The sequence below is a fragment of the Microcaecilia unicolor genome, chromosome 8 (assembly GCF_901765095.1).
Source record: "Microcaecilia unicolor chromosome 8, aMicUni1.1, whole genome shotgun sequence".
NCBI lineage: Eukaryota > Metazoa > Chordata > Amphibia > Gymnophiona > Siphonopidae > Microcaecilia > Microcaecilia unicolor.
In genome coordinates, this window is record NC_044038.1 from 131,820,795 (window position 1) to 131,844,943 (window position 24,149).

Below are 24,149 nucleotides of genomic sequence, written 5' to 3' on the forward strand. Positions count from 1 at the left end.
TTGACAGCCCAGACCTGTCAAACAAGTGTGGGAGGATTGTGCTGAGCGCATGCTCAGACACAGTTCTCCCGCACTTTTACCCCATGATCAGAGATAATTGCGTGCTTAAATTTGCATGCAATTATCTCTGATCATCGGTGCCGTAAAGCCCCGTGCTGTTCCAGCGCTATTTTAGAGCGCTGTTTGGAACAGCGTGGGGCTTTTGATCATCTGCTTGCCAGTGTTTAGCATCAACTGATTTCTAGCTAAAAACACTAGCACACCTTTCTAAAAGACCCCCTAAGATCTTTGAGAATATACTGGTTGGGAGAAAGCAGGGTAAAAGGAAGTCATGATAAAAGCCTCCAAATATTCAACAGACTTCAGTAAATTAGAGGATGATGACATTTTTCATGCAAAAGGAATTTTAAGGGCAAGGGGTCATGCTATAAAGTTGAAGGGGGAAAGAGTCAGAGAAAACACAAGTGAATATGCCTGGAATAACCTGCCAGCACAGATGGTGGAAACTAATATTGTGGCAATATAAGCATATTTGGGATAAGGGATTTGAAAATTTCTTCTAGGATGGAATTTGCACAATACAGTACAGAAACAATGATATTCTTAAAATTGTTTGCTTTTTTTTTGGCTGCTGCTGCACACTGAACAGAAAATTACAACATATTGTCTATGAAAACGTCTAGATCCGTTTCCTGCATGACGACTAGCACCATGTAGCCATAATTATTGTTAGTCTTCTCAGTGCGCATCACTTTGTATTTGTTCACATTAAATTTCATTGGGCATTTGGATGCTCAGTATTGCAAGATTCTCCTGTAATATCTCAGTCTATGTGTGATTTAACATCTTCGAAGCATTTTGTTTCATCTGCCAATTTGATAACCTCGCTTATTGTCCCGATTTCTAGGTCATTTATAAATATCTTAAAAAGCCCAGGTTCCAGTACTAATCCCTGCTACTCCACTGTTTACCTTCCTCTATTAAGAAAAGTGGCTGTTTATCTTTTAACCAGTTTCCAGTCCACAATAGGACACTGCCTCCTATCCCATTGTTTTTAATTTCCTCATGAGTCTTTCATGAGGTACTTTATCAAATGCTAACCTTTTTCATATGTTCACTCTTTCAAAAAGTGTAGCAGAGGTGTAGCAAGGCTTCCTTGGCTAAATCCATTCTGACTTTGTCCCTTTAAACCACATCTGTCTATATGCTAAGTAATTTTGTTCTTCACGCTGGTTTCAAGGATAACCCCACAACCTTTTCTAAAAATTTGCATTATGTTGGCCATCCTCTAGTCTTCAGGTACCACAGAGGATTTTAATAGTAAGTTACAGATTACTAATAGATCTGCAATTTTCATTTTTGAGTCTCTCTGCAGGTTGGGGAGTATACCATCCAGTCCAGGTGATTTGCTGCTCTTTAGTTTTTCGATTTTTGACTTATTATATCTTTTAGATTCACTGAGATTTGTTTCAGTTCCTCTTAATTATCCCCATTACATACCATTTCTGCCATGAATAGTTCCGTTACATCTTCCTTAGTAGAGAGAAGCAAAGAATTGAAGAGTAGCAAATCTCTTGGACCGGATGGTATTCATACCAGAGTACTAATAGAATTGAAAAATGAACTTGCGGAACTATTGTTAGTAATATATAATTTATCTTTATAATCAAGCATGGTACCGGATGACTGGAGGGTGGCCAATGTAATGCCGATTTTTAAAAAAGGTTCCAGAGGAGAGTGAGCCTGATGTCAGTGCCAGGCAAAATGATAGAGACTATTATAAAGAACAAAATTACAGAACATATTCAAAAGCATGGATTAATGAGACAAAGCCAATATGGATTTATTGAAGGGAAATCTTGACTCACCAATCTGTTACATTTCTTTTGAAGGGGTGAACAAACATGTGGATAAAGGTGAGCCGATCGATATTGTGTATCTGGATTTTTAAAAGACGTTTGACAAAGTACCTCATGAGAGACTCCAGAGGAAATGGAAAAGTCATGGGATACGAGGTAGTGTTCTATTGTGGATTAAAAACTGGTTAAAAGATAGACAGCAGAGATTAGGGTTAAATGGTCAGTATTCTCAATGGGGAAGGATAGATAGTGGGGTTCGCCAGAGGTCTGTGCTGAGACCGTTGCTTTTTAACATATTTATAAAAGAACTAGAGATGGGAGTAACTAGCGAGGTAATTAAATTTGCTGACGACACAAAGTTATTCAAAGTCGTTAAATCGCAAGAGGATTGTGAAAAATTACAAGAGGACTTTACGAGACTGGGAGACTGGGCATCTAAATGGCAGATGATGCTTAATGTAAGCAAATGCAAAGTGATGCATGTGGGAAAGAGGAACCTAAATTATAGCTACGTAATGCAAGTTTCCACATTAGGAGTCACCGATCAGGAAAGGGATCTAGGCGTCGTTGATATGTTGAAAACTTCTGCTCAGTGTGCTGTGGCGGCTAAGAAAGCAACTAGAATGTTAGGTATTATTAGGAAAGAAATGGAAAACATGAGGATGTTATAATGCCTTTGTTTCGCTCCATGGTGCGACCGCACCTTGAATATTGTGTTTGATTCTGGTCACTGTATCTTAACGTTATAGTGGAATTAGAAAGGTTCTGAGAAGGGCAACGAAAATGATGAAGGGGTTGGGACGACTTCCCTATGAGGAAAGCTAAAGAGGCTAGGGCTCTTCACCATTGAGAAAAGACAGCTGAGAGGAGATATGATGGAGGTCTATAAAATAACGAGTGTAGTGGAACGGGTAGACGTGAATCACTTGTTTACTCTTTCCAAAAATACTAGGACTAGGAGGCACGCAATAAAGCTACAAAGTAGTACATTTAAAACGAATTGTAGGAAATTTTTCTTCACTCGGTGTAGTTAAACTCTGGAATTCGTTGCCAGAGAATGTAGTAAAAGCAGTTAGCTTAGCTAGGTTTAAAAAAGGTTTGGATGGCTTCCTAAAGGAAAAGTCCATAGACCATTATTAAAATGGACTTGGGGAAAATCCACTACTTATTTCTAGGATAAGCAGCATAAAATGTGTTGTACTTTTTAGGGCTCTTGCCATGTACTTGTGATCTGGATTAGCCACTGTTGGAAACAGGCTGCTGGGCTTAATGGACCTTCCGTCTTTCCCAGTATGGCAATACTTATGTACTTATATAGGGGCTCATTTTCAAAAGAGAAAAATGCCTCAAAAATGAAATAAAGTGGAATCATGATTTTCAAAACTTGGATTTGACTTTTTTTTTTCGTTTTGCAGTTCGTGCAAATCACAAGGGGGCTGGATTTGGGTGTGCCTAAAACTTGGACGTTTTTCTGCCATAATGGAACAAAGCAAAAACGTCCAGGGCTAAAAGTTGGACATTTTGGTCTAAACCTGTTTCAATCGCGCCTAAGTCACAAAAAAGTGCCGTAAGGGGCCCTTTTACAAATGTGTGCCAAAAAGTGGCTTGTGGTAGTGTGGGCACATGTATTGCATGCACAGTGGATCATTTCTCCACCACGTCTGGAAATGGACATGTTGCAAAAGTAAGTGTGTGTCTATTTATGGCCTGAGCCCTTAACGCCGTGCATTGACTTAGCGGTAAGGCTCACAAGTTACCTGCATGGTAACCGTCCAGTGCATGTCAACTGCCGATTATGGCTGGGAACACCTCCCGTGGGTTTTCGTCGCACACCAAACTTGGAATTTACCACCAGTTGCATACGCTAGCTGGGCAGTAATGCCAATTTAATGTATGCTGCACGTTCGTAGGCCCTTCTGCACCTTTGTAACAGGGCCACTAAATGACCAGATAACAACTGGAGGGATTAAGACATAACTCCCCTTCCACCCCCTAAAGATGAACTGTATATACCAGCCTCTATGACTGCTTCAGACGTTATGACCAGTGCTATTAGAGCAGCAAGCAGGTCTGTGGAGTAGCCTAGTGGGGAAATTGTGGTGGAAAGTGTGAGCCCTCCAAAACCCACCAAAAACCTGCAGACATAAGAGCTATTGTAGTGGCTTACAGTTGGGCATAGTTGTTTTTTTGGTAGATTTTGGAGGGCCCCCATACAGTATATGGGGGTAATGGTGAGATGTATATCTGGGACCTTTTATGTAAAGTCCACTGCAGTGCCCCACTTCTTTGCTGGGATGTCTGTGTGGCAGGTCTACTAAGAATGCTGCCCCCCCCCCCAGTACATCCCAGTGGCTTGTTTTGTGCATTTTTCCCTTGGAAGGTTTTTTTCCCCCAGAAATTGTACTGAGCACAAAAACATCTAGCAAATGGCCATTTTTGAAACAAAAGGTTGGACATTTTTCTTGTTTGAAAATGGCTATGCTTGCTACTGGATTTTTGGATGTTATATCTAAAATTCCCCTCCACGTCTCTCCTCCGAGTGTCCATTTGGGCCAAATGACTCCTCCACAGGTTTCTTGCTTCGAATATACCTGAAAAAGTATTTGAGTTTTTGCCTGTATGGCAAGCTTATTTTCAAATTCTCTGCCTTCCTTATCAGTGCTTTGTATCTAATTACCAGTGCTTATCTGTTTTCCTCATTTGGATCCTTTTTTTGTTTTTTGAATAGTGTTCCTTTGGCTATGATAGCTTTTCTCACCTTATCTTTTTTTTTTTTCAAATTAGAATTAGAAAAAAGGGAAAGAATAAAGAAATAATTCCAAATATAAGGATAACCTAATAATAATATTAATCACAATTTCTGGTCCACATAGCAAAAATCGATAAGTGCTCATTTGGATCAGCTAAAAAGAATCTTCCTTTCTGTTTACACCAAACAGACCCCCAAACAGATGATGGTCTGCAGGTCTAGCTGGAGGGAGTCCTCAAGCCTCACCAGCAGAAGCTTTCCTGCAGCGATTTTCACCGCTGTGCTGCCTGCCCTGCTTTTCCCCTCCACCGTGCGCAGGCTTGGAAGCTCGTGCGTGCTCAATTTTGCTAAAACTGAGCATTCCGCATGGTGGAGGGGGAAGTCAGGGCAGGCAGCGCGGTGGTGAATATCGCCACAGGAAAGCTTCCACTGGTGGCACTTGTGGACCCCTGCCAGCCTAGGTTTGTGGGATTGCAGTGGGGGTCGAGAGCGGTGGGGAGGCGGGGCAAAATGTGCCCCCCTACTTTGGGTTCATGCCGCTCCAAAATCGAGGTCTGGCTACACCACTGACGGTGAGATGTGTGCCGGGGAGCTTTTATATTTAGTCTACAGCAGTGCCCCCAGGGTGCCTCATTGCTCTCCTGGGATGTCTGTGTGGCCAGTCTCCTAAGAATGCTGGCTCCTCTTACATCCCAATGGCTTGATTTTGTGTGTCTTTCAATTGGACTTTTTTTTTTTTTTTTTTTTTGCAAATGGACCTAGAAGATAAAACGGATAGAGCACAAAAACATCTAGCATGTGGCCATTTTTTTTTTAAAAAAATGGAGGTTTTGCTGTTTCGAAAATGGCTATATTTGCTATTCTGATTCTGGATGTTTTGAGCAAGACGTCCAAAGTTGGACTTAGGTGTCATATTGAAAATGCCCCTCTATTGCACTTAATGTAAGCCCCTAAAGAATAGTGGGTGGGCACAAAATTTTGCCCAGCCTCTCCACTTACGTGCATATGTGCTACCTTATGGTGCATATATTTGCGCAAAGGGACGCCTAACCTCAGGTGTCTAGTTATACAATTGCACTTTTATATTTACCAGGGCCAAGAAAAGTTATGCTGGAACCAGTATGGTTTTTAAAAATAAACTTCAATTCATGAAAATTTTAAAGAGTTCAAACCTGCGCCAGTGTGAGTGAGACATAGACGCTGCACTCAGCACCTGCAATTTGCAGTGTATGGGGCCCTTTTACTAAGCAGTGGTAGGGCCAACACGCGGGTACCATGTGTGAAATCGACCCTACCGCAGGGGTAGTGTGGGCACCTTGCTTTAGTTTTGAAGTTGGCTCGCACCATTTCCCGTGATAGAAAATATTTTGCTATTCTGTATCATAGGGGGTGTTCCCAGCCGTAATCAGCAGCACAGCCACATTGGCACGAGTAGAGTGTGAGCCCTTACCACTAGGTCAGTGGGTGGCAGGAAGTGCTCAGATAGTAAATAGCCACATGCTACTTTAAATTTTAGCACACAGCCGTTTACTGCCCCATTGAAAAAAAAAAAGCCCCTTTTCCCAGCTGTGGTAAAAAAAAATGGCCCAGCGTGTGCCAATTTCACGCATGGAAACTACTGCAGGGCTCTTTTACCGCAGCTCAGTAAAAGGATGGCCGTATGTTTTTTGAAAAGTTTTAATTTCTATTGGCACTAGCATAATGTTTTTCACTGGTTCTTATAAAGGGTAAGGGTTTTTTTTGTGGTTGTTGTTTTGTTTTTGTCTTCAGTCAAGAATTGTATGGGTTTCTCTGGATGGACTGTAGAAACAGAGGGCTAAGGAAGACCTGGGTAAAGCTAAGTTAATGATGGCTTCACCCCTCAAGGCTTCATTCCTCCTCCCTTCCCCCTCCCCCGCCACTCAGTTTATTATGGTGTCCCAAATACAGCATGTTTGTTCAGTGTTGATGGTATATGTACTGAACACTGCATGTACCACCACATTCTTATAAAGAGACACATTCACAGTACATATAAGAGCAACTGTCTTCCAGCAGTGTAAGATAGACCTACTGGTAGAAGTGAGGTATGGCTCTGTGGGAATTTGGAAACTGCAGTTCATGGGCCCATGGCTAAAGGGATTTTTGCTCTCAACTTTGACTTGAGTTTGCTCCCTAAATCAGAAATCTTGGGTTCAGGATGAATACCAGAACATGTGTTCCGTATTCTTAGTTTCCTTACAGGAAATTTTAAGTGAATTCATTAAATGAGTCTGTTTCATTTCACTAAATTTTTGAGTTTTATCGAATTAGTGAACAAGAATGAATGACTTTACTCAGTTTTGAACATTCAGCAACATTATCCAAAGTCCCATCCTTGTAGGCCCAAAAGTTTCATAAATGAGTCTGTCTGGTATGTTACAAAGTTGTGCACAAAGTGAGACTTTGGATGTGACTTCCTAGAAGGAACCCACGTCTGCTGGCAGGCTGGCTACGAATCTTGGATTCTCCAGCCAGAGATTTCAGCCTCCTGCTCCTGGCATTAGCTTGAGGGATTAGTAGTTTGTAAGTATTTTGCAGTTCATGGTTGGTTTCCCCAAACAACAGAGAACCTTTATATGCTGAACACGATCTGTGGCGAGACATGGAATGCAATTTCCTTTTCAGAAGGAAGTGGAAGAATTAGTCCTGTACCATCCAGGAAGATCTTGGTACCCCAGTGACCTAAACAAGACCCTTAAAAAGGGTCATCTGTCCCTTAACAATTAAGTATTTATATTGTCAGCCTTCAATGCTGGGTCAAGGGGTTGTAACACCCAGAGTCAACTGTTACTCTGGTGCTGTGCCATCCTGTCTGTATTGGCACCCTCCCCCAACCCCATGCTGGCATCGGATCTACCTATTCTTGTACAGTGGCAAGAGCATGTCGCTTTGCTTTCAGTCCTGTGCTGTTCTCCAGACTCGCCTGCTGGAACCACCCCAGGTTTAAACACGAGAAACGGAAGTATTAGGTGCTGGTAGCCTTGTAGAGAAGAGAGCACAGTGGTGAGAGCAAAACATGCTTTGACTGCTGTGAATGCTGAGCCAGTGTGGCAGGCTTTTAGTGCCCTTGAACTTTGGTACGGTGAACCCGTGCTTCACCTGGTTTGTGCCTTGCGCCAGCCCTGCCAGCCCCCTTTGTGGCCATCGTCCTTTTCTGGCAGTGATGAGAAGAAAATTGTAAGACTGGTGAATTCATGAGTGAGTGGAGAAACTCCATTTGCAATAGCTTAATGTAGTAATTTGTTTCCTACATTGCTAAACCTTTTTTTAGTATATACATAATGAATGAATAATTCTGTTCATCTGCATATTCAATATGGTGGTTGCCTTTCATTTAGAACAGAATAGGCTTCTCTTGTTTCCCTGTACTCTGAAGAGCTCCGACTTTGCCTGGCAGAGATTCTCTCATCACTTCATGCCATGCTGGGTCACCTTCAAAGCTGAATGAAGGGCAGGTCCAGACCCACAACAGGAAACGAGCTTATTTATAGAACTTGTTTGAGGGCTGGACAGGGTAGATGGTGAGCTTCTGGCAAAGGGTCAGTCCCAGAAACTGCTTGAATTCTCCTATAGCACAGAAATGTGCCTTTGCTTTCCAGCTGCCTTCTGTCTCTCAAAGCCGAGTTCATGGAAAATGACTCAACAGGCTTTTTGTTGTGTAGAGGCTCTTCCCAGTTTATGTCTCAGAACTATGAGCTTTCAGATAATGTTGGAGTAAGATGTAAAGCTAGGCTGATATTCCGTGAACCTTCATGGAAAGTTTTAAGCATTCATCCCGAAACATTCTGGACTGCTTTATCCTATCTGTGGTAGCAAGGACTCAATTGCAGAATGCCCTAAAGTGGGACAAGATTTAGTTTAGTTTTGTGTTTGATATACCGTCTTTCACAATAAATCAAAGTGGTGTAGAAGATAAAATCATTAAAAGGAAAAGAACTCCATAGTCCTAAAGACATGAACAGGAAGAAGGAGGAAAAAAAAAAAAGCATACATGTACACAGGGGCAGACTAACAGTGTTCTGGGCCCTCGGGCAATAAGGGCCAAAGTGATTAAATTAGATGGAAGTTAGGGGAGAGTGGGCTCCTGCTGCTGTGGCTCCTACATGTACGTGTACATCAAGGGCATAGCCAGACCTTGACGGGAGGGGGGGCAGAGCCCAAGGTAGGGGGGCACATTTTGACCAGCCTCCCCGCTGCCGCCCTCCCGCCGCCACTCCCCTCCCCCCCCCCCCTGCTGAAAGGTACCTTGGCTGGTGGGGGTCCCTAACCTCCATGAGCTAAGGCGTTTGTCCCGCGCTGGTGTCACATTGTCTAGTGCCCTGTCCTGTTTTCAGCACCGTGCATGCGCATTTTAATGAAACTGAGCATGCGCAATGCTCAGTTTCATTAAAATGAGCGTGCATGACACTGAAAACAGGATAGGGAACCAAGCAATGTAAGACCAGTGCGGGATAAACGCCTTAGCTGGCGGGGGTTGGGGACCCCCCGCCAGCCAAACTGGGGTCCCTGGAACCAATTTTGGGGGGCCCCAGTGGCCACCCCACTGGCCACCCCACTGGTGTACATGGGTTTAAGTTCCAGACCTCTACCCCATGCCTTCCACACTTAGGAATTCAGGAAAGGAAAGACTGTGCGGAAAAGGTGAACATTAAGCTGAGCTTTGAATCAAGGATAAAATGGCTGAAACTTCTGTGTTCATGGATTCATGTACTCTTTAGACAGTTATGTTCATATAAAAGAGGTTCTGGCTAATTGGAATAAAATCTCAGTGGGTCAATATTCAGCTGCTGTGGTTAGTGTTGGTGTTTTTTTGAACTCCAGCTGTGGCAGCCAAAACATATCTGGATTTTCAGTGCTACTATTTGATAATTTCTCTTATCTAAAACCATTCTGCTGTCGGGGACTGTTACCCAATGGAATATGTGAAAAGGAATGTTATTTATAACATAGAAAAATGCACCTGCGGTGGTTATGACTTCTGACCTCTCGCATGTAAGGTTTTTTTTATAGGCCCATTCAATGGACATTTCATATTTATGGAAAGAAATGGGGATCGTAAGCACATGAAATTGTAATACAAAATAAAAAAATTACTGCTGAATATAGAGGAACATGAACATCGTACATTGTTTAGAGAATTTTGGTATTTTAGGGAGTTCCTTAAGCCTAGTAAATCGTGGGGGTCCTTTTACAAAGCAGTGGTAGAGCTACTGCCGCTTTGTCGCTTGCCAATCTGGCACTACCATCAGCTCACTGCCCCCACTGCACGCCATTTCCATCACGCCAGAAATTAATTTTTATTTTTTCCACCTGGGGCTTACCTGCGGTTAGCATGGGAGGCGGTAAGGGCACCAATAGGAAATGGCCGCGTGGCAAGTATATAGGTACCGCACAGCCATTTCCCTTTTTTTCACAAAAACCCCCACTGTGGTAAAAGGGGCCTTGGTGTACGGCAGATCCACGCACCGAGGACACTGTAGAGTAGTAAAAGGGCCCCTTAGTGTTTTGATGGTCTGAGTATTAAATAGACTGTAAGCCCAGTTGAGTAGAGACTTTCTCTTACGTGTAATTAAACTCTCGAATTCGTTGCCAGAGAATGTGGTAAAGGCGGTTAGCTTAGCGGTGTTTAAAAAAGGTTTGGCCAGCTTCCTAAAGGAAAAGTCCATAGACCATTATTAAATTGATTTGGGGAAAATCCACTGCTTATTTCTGGGATAAGCAGCATGGAATGTGTTGAACTTGCCAGGTACTTGTGACCTGGATTGGCCACTGTTGGAAACAGGCTGCTGGACTTTTGGTCTGTCCCAGTGTGGCAATACTTATGTACTTCTTTTTTGTTCACGTTGCACATGTGTAGTAGCGCTGTAGAAACTACTACTACTAGTAGTGTTTTTCCCTGGATCACTTTCCTGATTAAAACCCTGGTAGTATCCTTTGTTATATTCTTTATCTGGCGCTTTGTATTTTCCTTCCACCCCTGCAACCCTGCCACGTGGCCTCACATCAGATCCTGAGTCATGCTCCTTCCTGGTGAGACCAAAAGTGTAGCGAGGTTGAGGGCGCAGGGAGAGCAGATTGCTGATGACGCCATCATGTATTTTAAATGTGACAGTTTGTGTGAAAAATAGGCGCTGTCGGAAGCCCGTTTGAGGGAGCAGACGCTCCCCTGGTGAACCACCTAGCTACACCTCTGGGTGAGACTGCAGTGTTTACTGGTTTATACTGATATACACTGTTTTCATGACAGATGTAGGGTATCGGTTTAAATCAGTCAAGGATAGCTGCCATTCTACATTTACTAGTTAGACTGGGGCACAGATTAAATAATTCAGGAATTGTTTAATGTTTGTTTCTGTGAGAGTGCTAGATGTGGTGTACTGAGATTTTTAGCAAAGCCTTTGACATGATTCTGTATAGACTAATAAAGAAATAAACTGTGTGTCCTTGTTATGGACCCTAAAGTGACTGACTGACTGGGTTAGGGTCTGGTTGAATGGAAGGTGACAGAATAGTGGAAAATGGAGCTCATTCTGAGGAAAAGGATGTTACTAGTGGTGTGCCACAAGGTTCAGTCAGAGGTGTATCGGGGGGGGGGGGGGGGGCAGTGGGTGCGGTCCGCCCTGGGTGCACGCCGCTGGGGGGGTGTCGTGCGCCTGTCGGCTCCGCTCTTTCCGTGCTCCCTCTGCCCCGGAACAGGTTACTTCCTGTTCCGGGGCAGAGGGAGCATGGAACAAGCGAAGCCGACAGGCGCACGGCACCCCCCCCCCCCCCCAGCAGGTAAAAATGCACCCCGGGGGGGGGGGGGTTTGCGCTGCACCGGGGGGGGGGGGGTGCGCATCGGTGATCCGCCCCGGGTGTCAGCCACCCTAGGAATGCCAGTACTTGAGCCAGTTAGTTTTTCTGTTTGTTTTTTTTAAACAAACCTTTATTGTGGTAGCAAAGATAAAAGAACACAGATACACAGTTGATCCTTCAGTGTATGTAGCTAATACAGATTGCCACCTATCTAACCCAATGCCCTCCCACAAATACCACTGCATACTCCCCAACACTCTTGAACCATTCACACTGGTCTCTCTTGCTACAGAAGTAGAGAGATGTGGTAGCTGTCCACTTCCAAAGCTAATCAATAGAAATAGAATAAATCTGATGAAGAAGGGCTACCTTCGAAAGCTAATCAAGAAATGTATTGTTAGTCCAATAAAAAAAAGGTATCATTTTATTTTCTTTGTTTTATTTTATTCTATTTCTATTGATACAGAAGAATTTCTCTACTATAATACTGAATAAATTTCCTAAAATGTAAAGACAAACTATTAAGGCCCCCTATATCTAAGTCCCCTCGCTGCTTTCCAGTATTCATACAACTGCCAACGCCTAGCAAAGGATTTCACCTTGCCTCGGCGCAAGGCTGTCAGACAATACATGGAATACCACTGATCCAGCACAACCCTTTCAAGGCCAGGGGTTGAAGGCAACTTCCACATGCTTGCTAACACTACCCTCGCTTCTGTCATACCCACTCTCAAAAACAAGTCTGCGCTTTCAGGAAGATTAGGCAGGGGGGCATTCAGAAGCGCCAACTTCATGTTAGGGTCTAAGTTCTCCCCCAAAATATGGGAAAACATTCGAAATACCTCCTACCAGAATGTGACCAACAGGGGGCACCCCTACCACGTGTGGCTATAAGTTTCCCGCTGGCCACATCCACGCTAACACTGATCTGTGGGGGAGAACCCCACAGACTTATGATGCACTGGCGTGTAGTACCAATGTTGCATGACTTTATATCCATCCTTCCCCATCTGTCTCCTGAAGTCAGTCTCCAATTGTCCCATGTACTTATGTCACCCATTTCCCCTGCGGTTCAGACACTGATAAATCAGAGAGTGCCCCCCCTGTGCACCACTGGTCCCGTCGCTCGAAGTGGCTTTTAACTCGTCTTAGATCCACTAATACTCTAGGCCCCGCAAGGTAGTGCTTGACCTGAAGATATGGGAAAATATCCCTAGGCTGCAATTGATAACTCTCCTGCAGGTCTTCAAAGGGTTGTACTGTTCCTTTGTCTCCATCAAAGAATTGGCCCATACATACCAGCCCCCTCGCCTTCCCATATTTTAAACAAGCCGTTAAGCCCATTAAAACAAGCAAGATTTTTTGCTAATCTTCAAGATGAGTTACCATTGATTCTTATATGTTAATGCAAGCCTTTAAGCTCATTAAAACGGACAACATTTTTTATTTGTGAAATGTAATTCCCTTATTGGTGTAATATTTTGTGTGTGTGTGTGTGAGAGAGAGAGAGACAGAGAAAGTATGTGTGTGTGCGTCTGTCTGAAAGAGAGAGAGAGTCAAGGAAGGAGAAGATAAATTTCTCCCTGCTTCTGTTTGTCTTGTAAAAGTACAGGAGGTAATACTTTGTGTGTGTGTGTGTGTGAGAGAGAGAGAGAGAGGGGGGGAGTGTGTGAGAGAGAAAGTGTGTGTGTGCCTGTCTGAAAGAGAGAGAGTGTGAGAGTGAGTTCAGAGAGAGAGTGTGTGTGTATGTGCATGCGTGTGTGTGTGTGTGTGTGTGTGTGAGAGAGACAGAGAAAGTGTGTGTGTGCGCGTCTGTCTGAAAGAGAGAGAGTCAAGGAAGGATGAGATAAATTTCTCCCTGCTTCTGTTTGTCTTCTAAAAGTACAGGAGGTAATATTGCGCGTGTGTGTGTGTGAGAGAGAGAGAGAGAGAGGAAGTGTGTGTGTGTGTGTGCGCCTGTCTGAAATAGAGTGTGTGAGTGAGTTGCGAGAGGGAGAGTGTGAGTGTGTATGACTATCTCCTCCTGGCTCTCTTCTCTCCAGGTCCCTTCCCCTCCATGGGCACCATTTCTCCCCTTCCCGATCACAGTCTCCTCCTGTTTTTTCCTCTTTTCCCTTTACTTCCCCTACATGGGCACCAGCTCTCCCCTGCCCTCCATGATACCATTTGTCCCTTCCACTCCATGACCCCTTGTTTTTTTCATCCCCTATTTCCAGCATCTGTCCCTCTCAAACATCTCTCTCTGTCGACTCTCCTCCTATCTGCAATTTTTCCTGCTCTCCTGAATCCCTACCCCTCCCCGTGGTCCCCTTTCTCTGTCTCTGTTCACTCTTGAACCCTCACTCCTCCCCCCCCCCCCAGTCCACGTTCTCTCTCTTCTTATACCTGCTCCTCTCAGCCCTCCGACTTCGTCTTTAGTGCTGCAGGCATGCTTCTCCTTTCAATTGCCTGAAACCGCTGTAGCGTCCTGCCCGGAAACAGGAAGTTCTGTCAGAAGAGGCAGGATGCTAGAAAGGCTTCGAGCAGCTGAAAGGAACAGCATGCCTTCATAGCTGCATAGCTAAAGGCAAAAATCGTAGGGCCGACATGCTGCCCGTGCTAGTATGCGGACTTAGTCCTCTTCCGCACTGAAGATGCCCAGAGGCCACTAGTGGAGCCCGGAGGAGGTGCGCTGCCTCCTAGGCCAGATTGGCGGCTTGGGGGTGTCCGTTTCCTCATGGCCTCCACCAGCCGGCCCAACGAAGCACTGTGGCGGAACATCTGTGGCAAGCTGGCGGCCCGGGGCTACCCGCGCAACGTGGCCCAGTGCCGGGCCAAGTGGAAGAAGATGAATCAGGCGGGCCGGCCTCTGTTTGGTGAGCGACGGCTCCCGGCTGATTTCAACGGCACATACAGAGAGACCTGTGACGTGCCGTGCATGCGCAGAACAGCTGCGCTGTTCTGCACATGCACGGCATGTCGGTCACTCTTCATTTATATAGTAGGATAGTGCCTGATCCTTTCCTGGGATAAATTCAGTATTGTGAAGTAGCGGCGTGTACCAGGAATAGATCCTGCCCTCCAACAATTTCCCTTTCATCAATCGTCAAATTTTTATCGTTAGCCCCCCAGCTCCCCCCTGATGGGAGCCAAGGCAGATGCAAAAATGGTACATCACCCTCTCCCTCCTGCTTCAACGCCACCCATTGCTTAATTTCTCTTGTCTGCCAGGCCAATATGGCACGTAACTGAGCAGCATAATAGTGGCGAATATTTGGCATAGCCAGCCCCCATCCCACTTCCCCAGCCAGAGGATATGTTTAGCTAATCAAGGTCATTTTTCTGCCCAAATAAATTGGGGGAAAAAGACGACGTATCCCATCGAGGTCCCTAGATTAGACCCAAATCGGAAGGGTCATAAATAAATAGAGAAGACGTGGCAAGACCATCATTTTCAACATCTCTATTCGTCCCAGCCATGAGACTGTCAATTTGCGCCAGCCCGCTAAATCCCAACGGATTTGGCCTATCAAGGGCTTATAGTTCAAATCATATAGGTGTGCCAGTTCTTTTTAACATTTTTGTAAGCGATATTGCTGAAGGGTTTTCTGATAAGGTTTGTAGATGATACTAAAATCTGCAATAGGGTAGAAACTCCTGATGGTGTGGATTACATAAAGAAGGACTTAGCGAAGCCAGGGGAATGATCTGGAATTTGGCATTTGGGCTGCAAAAACCTGAGGGAAGTGTACAGTTTAGGGCAGTGATTCTCAACTTTTTTTCTTCTTGTGGCACACTGACAATGTGCAAGAATTGTCAAGGCACACCATCAGTTTGTATCCATTCTGAAGAGAAAGAGGGAAGGAGATATATTGTGTAGAACGTTCTGGATCTTAGGAAGCATAATTTGCAGACTGGAGATGATTAGCTGTATCTGGTCATTAGAAGGTTGTGTCAGAATTAGTAATCTCATTCCAGAAATATTAGGAAGTGTGCTTGATGTAACATTTTAACATCATGTAGGGTTTGGAGAGGAGCCCACCCTTTAATCTAGGGTCATCCATTCAATGCCAAATGTCTGTCTTGGTGTAGCATTATTTTATTGCATCCATCTGGAGAGAACTGTGGCATCCTGAGTTCAGTCTAAACTTCACTTTGGCAGAAGCTCAAATATTAGCATCTGATCTCCAGAACCAGGTGATATTACTGCCTTGTCAGCATGTACACAGACTGCTTATCCAGGCACAGTGCTCTGGAGACTGTAACACCTGTCGGACCTCTCGCTGGCATGCAGGAAGCATTCTAGACTTTGGAAGTTCAGGCCGTGACCCTGCTGCTGTGGGAATGTTCACATTTTGGCTACAAAGGTATATTAACTGACACAGTGAGTGGTTAATGCCCATCATCTGCTTATTGTACTGGATGCTGGTGCCAGAGTTGGATGTGCTGTGAGGGAAGTAGCAAAGCTTCATTAACAGGTGACCCCGCTGAAATCAGGGTGACTCTAGAGTCTTGGTGACATGTCTTATTGCATGGGCCAGATGGTTAATCCAGAATGTCATGGGATTTAACAAGTCATACAAAATCCATTATTTATTTTTTTGTAATATAAATTTGCTTCATCCTTTCTGAGGCATAATTGTGAAAGCTCCAAACCAATTTCAATGCTTCATTTTGTTAAAAAAGTAGCCTTTTCTTTTTTAAAGCAAAGGTGAGTTAAGCATTTTTATTTTTTTTTTTCGGGGGGGGGGGGGGGCGCAGTGGAGATTGATGCCTTGAGGATAGTATGTTCCTGTCTGAACTGAGTTCTGCTTTGCTTTTTGACACGTGAAACTGTTTACGTTTTGGTACCCATGCACAGAGAATAGTCTGTATCAGCCTGCTTTCTTTTGCTTTACTGGCCTATTTAAAGGTGGCTCTTGTGCTCTTTGAGAGCGTAGACATTGGATAACTATACACAGATGTACAATACTAAGAGCAGGTGCTCAGAGCTTTGGGAAATCTAAAGGTTGCTGGCATCCTGTTTTCTCTAAGAGCTGAACATCTGTTGAAATGGGAAATGCTGCCTCCCAGTTGGTTAAACAAAGAGGACATGACACAGCACAGCTGTTGTAAATGTATTAAGAATATAGTAAGTATATCCTTATGGCAGGTAGCATACACGAGGGGAGGGGGTGCATGATCAATGAACTTGCTCACATGTTCTAAAGTGCCTGAATTTCCTTCAAACTAATATAATTTGTGCTACAGGAGACATGAATATTTTACTGACTGTGTCCAGAAGTAGGCATAAAGCGAGCCGTGATGCTACATGTGATGGACACAAAACATGGGTGAATGTTTCCATGGAGGGATTTCAGTGCCAACAAACCAAGCATATTTAATGGATGTGTAGCTGTTGCATCCAGTCAGGAACACACTCCTATCTCGGCTCGCCATGGAAGTACTCTAAATCAATGCATACAACTAATTTCAAATAAAATGGTTTATAATGGTACTTCAGAAACATAGGATTTGAGTCTTAACACATAGCTGGAAAGAGGTCCGTGCTGTGGAGACATTCACCTCCTCATTCTGTAACGGATCACCTAACGTTAGGCATCAATTGTACGCATGAGTTACAGTTGCATATGAACCATGATATTTGGGGTCTAAAGCGGTAGTGTATAACTTCAGTGAGCAGCTCGCAAAGGGGACCTTTTACTATAGTGTGTAAAGCGTTTAACACAAGGCTAACGCCCAGAAACAAACTACTGCATCACCGCTTTAAGTTTGCCTGTTTCTGCGTTAAGCCTCGTGTTACTGAATTTCTCTGTCAGGGGTGTGGTATGGGTCGACAGTGAGTGTGGAAGCATCAGCCAGCTAGTGCGTTACCCTTACCGCATTCTAACTGGCTAATGCAGGAGCTCCTAAGGAGGAGGCATTACCTAGTCCAGCATTAACCCTTAGCAGGTACCGCACACTAATGGGGACATTAACGCATAATCTGAAATAACACAATACTAGGAATACCCCTTAGTCCCAAACTTAACACACTTTAGTAAAAAGACTCCTTAGTGTATAAATGCAAGGGGGAATGTATGGGGGAGGTATGGGTGGGTCCCACATTTACACATACGACTTAGGAACACAGAGTTACGCACTAAAATGCTGCATTTAGACACATGTATTTATGCCCGCTATTGACATGGAGTAAGTGGCCGCGCATACATGTTGACTTATGCTAGTATTCTATAATGGAAACTGGGTGCCTGGATGCTGTTGTAGAATTTGCACTTAGCTTGCTGCATTTTGGAACCTACGTTTTGGCGACCCCTTCCTGTGTAATCAAGGGGGGGGGGGGCCCTTTTTCAGAGTGGCAGTAAGCCCAACGTGGACTTACTGCTCGCCCTTCCAGGACTACTGCTGACCCAACGCTTCCGCCAGCGGTGGTTCCGCCCCTGAGCATGTACCTTTTCCGGGGGAAAAAGAAAACACTTGGAAATGGCTTGTGCAGTGATAACCCAGCAGTAATTAGGCATCACAGCTCACTGCCCGGTTACTGCCGGATTAGAGGGGGAGCTCTTATCGCCACCTCAGTGAGAGGCGGTAAGGGCTCCCTGCCATATGACCATGGCTGCTGGGGGGCTTTTTTACCCACAGCAGTAAAAAGGGCCCTGACACGCGAGAAAAACGACCCCTGCCTTTAGCGCCGGTCCCTTTCCTGCAACTTGGTAAAAGGACCCCCAACTCTTTATAGGCTTAGCTTTCACTGCTGTGGTATGATACCCAAACTGGCTCCTTTTATATCCTTGTCCTAAGGGGTAGGGGGTCTGTAGAATAATGCATTGTAGACCTTGGTAGAAGAGTACGTCTCTCTCGTTTAGTAGTACCTTATGAGGTGAATCCTATAAATTGCACCTAAAAAATAGGTGCTGAAAAAAATCCACTCAAGCACTATTTTATAAGGTGTGCCTAAAGTTAGGCGTGGTTTATAAATAACTGATAAGCGCAGGGGTCACTCGTCCATTTGCACCAATGAAAATGTGGTGCGAATGCCTCTGTCTAAATTTATGCACGGAACACCCTTATTCTATATTTACACTCATAACTGGAATTTACGCCCATGCCCCCTTTTCTAGGATGTGCATTAAATGTAGGCGCGGATCAATTAATGCCAGTAATTACTTATTAAAAAGCCAATTATTGGCACTAATTAGCTTGTTCAATTAAATTGCACGTGCAAATTGAGCACACGCCCAAATTTGCACACACAATTTATGGCAACTTTTATAGAATTACAAGTTTATGCCATCTGGAAGCTTGAGATCCTCAACCCATAATCTGTTATCTGTTCCTTCATCGGAGCACATCTGCTTTGATACCATTCGTTCCAAGATTTTTAGTGTAAATGGACCGCAGCTTTGGAATTCACTTCCACTTCATCTTCGTTTAGAAACCAGTCTTGACTAAAATCAGTCTAAAAGACGTTCCTGTTCAAGGATGCCTTTGGGTCTGAGCCCTCCATCGTCTGTGTGGATGTGACGGCTTATTGACTCTGCATTACAACTTCTCCTTGTCTTGCTCTCTTCACTTCTATTCTATCCTATTAATTGTTGTAGTTCCTTTCCTTCTTTAATTTTTAATGATTGTAAACTCAGATAAATAAATGTGATGGGGTATAGTAAGAATAAACTAAACTAAACTTGAATTACATGTGAGAGAGATGCAACTGTACTGGGTGTTCAATGGATGAAGATTCTTGTGCTTATTCTTTGTGAATATCCTTAAAAACCAGGGAACTCACAGCCGGACTTGACAGGTTTGGAAAGCCCTAATATATTGTGTGATAAACTGGAAATGGGGTGTTCTGAGGGAGATTGTCATCCAGCACTGTACTAATTGTATTTTATTTTGTAATTCAACACATTTGTTAGCATGAGAGATAATTCATAAAATCTGATGAAATACATAAAAATTGACTTACCAGGCGTAATGGACAAACAGGTTTTGGTACAATTGGCAAAGAGACACATATTGGTACCTACAAACCTCAACATTCCATAGGTATCACAGGCTTATTGAATGTAATCTGAATGTATTAACTAACCCTAGACTAGATATGGAGTCCTAACTCTCATTTCTTTATAGCCCGAGCCCAGTTACGTTTTCAGGATTTCCACATATGATGGAGGCAATGCATACAAATAAATCTAATACATATCCCTTGTGGAAATACCTAAAAACCTAATTGCATTGTGACTCGTGGACTGAATTTGAGGACTCCAAGACTATACCATTCTTTGGTATGGAAGCTAGAGTTTGGTATAAGATGTAATGCCTGTAGCAAAGTTATAGTGAAATTATAAGATCATTGCCAAAGGAAAGAGATCTCATAAGTACATAAGTAATACCATTCTGAGAAAAGACCAAAGTTCCATTGAGCCCAGCATCCTGTCCCCGACAGTGGTCAATCCAGGTCAAGGGCACCTGGCAAGCTTTGTCAGTTAGAATGAAATACATTTATTCATTCATTTATTTATTTATTCTAAGTATTTATATACAGCTTAGACCTAAGCGGTTTACAGTTTTATTTTACAGGTACTAGGACTGTCCCTAGTAGGCTCAAGTTGTACATTGTACTACTGTTGTACCTAGGGCAAGTGACTTTGCCCAGGGTCACACAGGGCTGTAGAGGGAATTAAACCTGGTTCCCCAGGATCTCAACCCACTGACTATCAGGCAGCAGCGGGAATCAAACCCAGTTCCCAGGTCCACAACCCGCTACACTAACCATTAGGCCACTCCTCCATGGTTTAGGGGGTGGGGGTGGGTTTGACAAAATAACAATTATGTATGTTGGTCAGTTGGAAGGTCTACTTTGCCTCCTTGTATTTATTGATAGATGATTTGAGCTGAAATTTAGGGAAGCAGGAGGCCATCTATTCTAGATGAAATTGGTCACTAAAGCTTGTGGTGATTTGTGAGCATTTCATGGTAGGGTCTGCCTCTCTTTTAAACTCAAGTACACCAAACTTTTCCATTCTAGAAATAACGTACTAATGTACATGTACATACCTGTGATGTCTTCAGTGTACTTAGATTGTGCTTCCGACCTTTGATTTTTTTAAAGCAAAGATTGAGTTTCTTATGTATACAATGGACAGTAAAGGAAAATAAATCTTTCTTAAGACAGCTTTTTCAACAGTTGACTCTTTCATGTCAAGCCACAGGTGTTTTAGCTTTTCAGCCTTTCATCTATCAGGGAAAACATGTTTATTTTAGCAATTTTTATTTTCTCTTTAGAAATTGAAGCCAAGGAGGCCTGTGATTGGCTGAGGGCTGCCGGCTTTCCGCAGTATGCTCAGCTGTATGAAGGTATGTACAACCCTGTGTAGACAGTGCATGGGGGCCAGAGAACAAAAAATACTTTCTTCCCTTTGATATGTAGTTTGGGCAGTTCAATATAATCTCAAGTACATGGTAGAGCAATTTTAATTGAATCCTGATTATAATTTGGATTTCCAGATCTGCAATTTCCTGTTGACATTGAAATGGTAAAAAGTGACCACGAATTTCTGGATCAAGATGCTATTGAGTCTCTCTACAGGTAAAGCCTCTAGTTATAATCTAGTATTGTTCCACATTCACTTGCATGGCTTGAGTGTAAAGTTTGCTCCATTGTGTTTTCATTGTTATGCTTTCATTGGGCAGTTGGAGCTGGGCCAGGCCAGTTCACAGAACAGAATTTTAAGTGTAATACTTATTTTGAGCTTTAATATAGTGGTCTCTTATTTTTCTCATTTATATTCCACTTTGAACCAACGTGGATTACACTAAAAATTTAGATCAAATTGGATGGAAATCTACCAAGGTAAAGGGCCATGCATTTGATATATCACTTGATATAACTGCATTCAAAGCAATTTACTTAGTCCATACAGGTACTTATTTGTACCTGGGCCAATGGAGGGTTAAGTCACAAGGAGCTGCAGTGGGAATCAAACCCAGTTCCCCTGGATCAAAGTCCTCTGCAGGAACTACTTGGCTACTCTTCCAGAGGTATTAAGGATATTAATACACATCCTTCTTATCAGTAGCTTTGACTGGGCTGAGACTGGCTAGTTTAAAGAGGCTTTCACTGAACTAGGGACTCAACCACAGAATTCTATAGAAGTATTACTTAATGTTCAAGAAGTGGTTTGCAAATATGTGGTAATAATCATTTATATAGGATGGCAGAAAAAACCTCTTTAACCGGGGTTACAGACGCTTTTTCCTCCATCCTATATAAATGATTATTACCACATATTTGCAAACCACTTCTTGAACGTTAGTTTAAAGAGGCTACAAAAAGATTCAAAACAAGGTCATTACACTATGTTATGCTGCTACTAGACACAACTATGCCACTGTGTATTACGGAGCACTGGCTCCTGTTAATATATCAGGTTTACTTTAAAGTTCGGTTCTTGCTCATAAAGCATTTTTCACAGGTCTCTGTTCCCAGGTGCATTGCCAGACCTTAGGTTTTTTTTTTTTTGGGGGGGGGGGGAGGAGGGGCACAAAATGTTACCCTGTTTCCCACCACCCCCGATGCAACCACAATACCTGGGTTGGTGAGGGTCCCTAAGCCCCACTAGCAGAAGCCCCCCTCCAGCCAATGTTTGTTTTCCTGAACCACTGTGCTGCCTGCTCTGCTTCACCTCTCCCCCAGACCAGCGTGCATGCTTGGTTTTAATGAAATTGAGCGTGCACAAGGGAAGTCTGCCTCCTGCGCATGCTCAATTTTCACACATTCGCAGGGGGGAGCCTTTCTTCTGCATGCTCAAATTCTATTAAAACCAAGCGTGGGGGGGGGGGGGGGGAGCAGGCAGCACGGTCTCAGAAAAATAAACATTGGCTAGAGGAGAGACCCCCCCACCAGCCAAACAAGCAGACCACATCAATCGGGGGGGGGGGGGGGGGGGGGGAGGAGACCTAGACCTAGGCTTCCAATGCACCCCACCCCCCATGGTTACACCATTGTCTCTTCCTTCTTAGCCAATTACAACTCAAATCTCAGTCTAACCTGGAAGGATCCATACAGGAGAACTTTGCAATCCTCCCTCTTCCCCCCCCCCCCCCCAACCAAAACACACATCACACTTCCACCTTGAATTAATCCAACTCTCTCTGGAATAATCTGCCAAATTACCTTTGTACTGAGACATCCTGTCCTAAATTTAAAAAGAATTTGCAAACATTCAACAAACAAACAAACAAATAAATAAATAAATACATTTTCTGTAAGGCAAATGGAGAGACACAGTAACCCGATCCTATCCCACCTCTGCACCTTTCAATTCCCCAGCTCCCTTGCAGTCTCATTGCCTCTTTCCTTTATCTGACTTCTGTGGTCTTTGTCATGGTTTTCTGTCTATGGTTTTTGCAAATTACCTTGTAGTTGCTTGTTTCATGTTTTATATTTCTCCCTTTTATTTATTATTTTTTTTGTCAGATTGTTTTTGGATTATAAGTTGCCTGGTTGTACTTATGAGAGGTGGTACAACAAAACTTTGAATAAACTAAATGACCGTTATAGATGGCAGCTGTCTTGTGCTTTAGTATTCGGCCCAGCAGGCTTTGGGGACACATTTGTTGTTCTGGGGAGGGAGCGCGAGGGTTTGGTAAACCATTTTGTGTGATAAGAGCTGAGGGCTGGAGAAGGCACTACTTGATCACCACTACTTCTTAATATCTTTAGTACATAATAAGTATATAAGTATTGCCATACTGGGACAGACCAAAGATCCATCAAGCCCAGCATCCTGTTTCCAACAGTGGCCAATCCAGGTCACAAATACCTGGCAAGATCCCCAAATCCCAGAAATATTTTCCCCAAGTTCAATTTGATAACAGTCTATGGACTTTTCCTTTAGGAAGCAGCCCAAACCTTTTTTAAACTCTGCTAAGCTAACCGCCTTTACCACATTTTCTGGCAACGAATTCCAGAGTTGAATTACATGTTGAGAGAATTACACATGGAGGAGCAGAATCGAGCCACTTGGCCACCAGTATGTTTTACCGTATTTTTTCTAGATAGATCTTAGGAAGGAGGGGGATTAGTGCTATTGGAACCCCCCTCGATTTTGTTCCCACTATGGGTGGGAACAGGATGTGGAAGCCACTGGCTCACTAGTCTGCAGTACTCAAAAATCCAGTGAGAAGCAAAATTGCCTGGATAACTTTAGCCAAGTACGGTACTCCTAGGCGGATGAGCACCTCTGAATATTAGGCTAAAGTTGCCCGGATAACTTCTCCGCTTACCACTTTCTAATATTGACCTGATTGTTTACTTTTTTACATGTAATATTTTTATTATTTAATTGGGGAATAGACTTCTGAGTGGAGTGGAGGAGTGGCCTAGTGGTTAGGGTGGTGGACTTTGGTCCTGAGGAACTGAGTTTGATTCCCGGCACAGGCAGCTCCTTGTGACTCTGGGCAAGTCACTTAACCCTCCATTGCCCCATGTAAGCCACATTGAGCCTGCCATGAGTGGGAAAGCGCAGGGTACAAATGTAACAAAAATAAAATAAATAAATATTAGTTTTGAATACCTACCTTTTCTGTTTTACAAATACTATGCTAGTTTCCTCCCCCCACCTCCCCAATTGTCTTCTATAACTTATCCAATCAACTGCTGTCAAACTCCTGCACAATGCAGAATGGTTTGGCCATGTCACTCCACTTCTTCAGGCAGAACACTGGCTCCCCATCTCCTCATA

The 24,149-nt window shown here is 43.6% G+C and overlaps 1 protein-coding gene across 1 annotated transcript in view; it reads left to right on the forward strand.

Moving 5' to 3' along the window:
• The window catches only part of LOC115475654 (rho GTPase-activating protein 7-like), an 88,141-nt gene that overhangs the window by 15,801 nt on the left and 48,191 nt on the right, over positions 1-24,149 (forward strand). The window contains exons 2-3 of the mRNA XM_030211558.1: positions 20,689-20,760; positions 20,911-20,992. Of these exons, the coding sequence (XP_030067418.1) occupies positions 20,689-20,760; positions 20,911-20,992 (154 nt within the window). The remainder of the gene's footprint in view (positions 1-20,688; positions 20,761-20,910; positions 20,993-24,149) is intronic.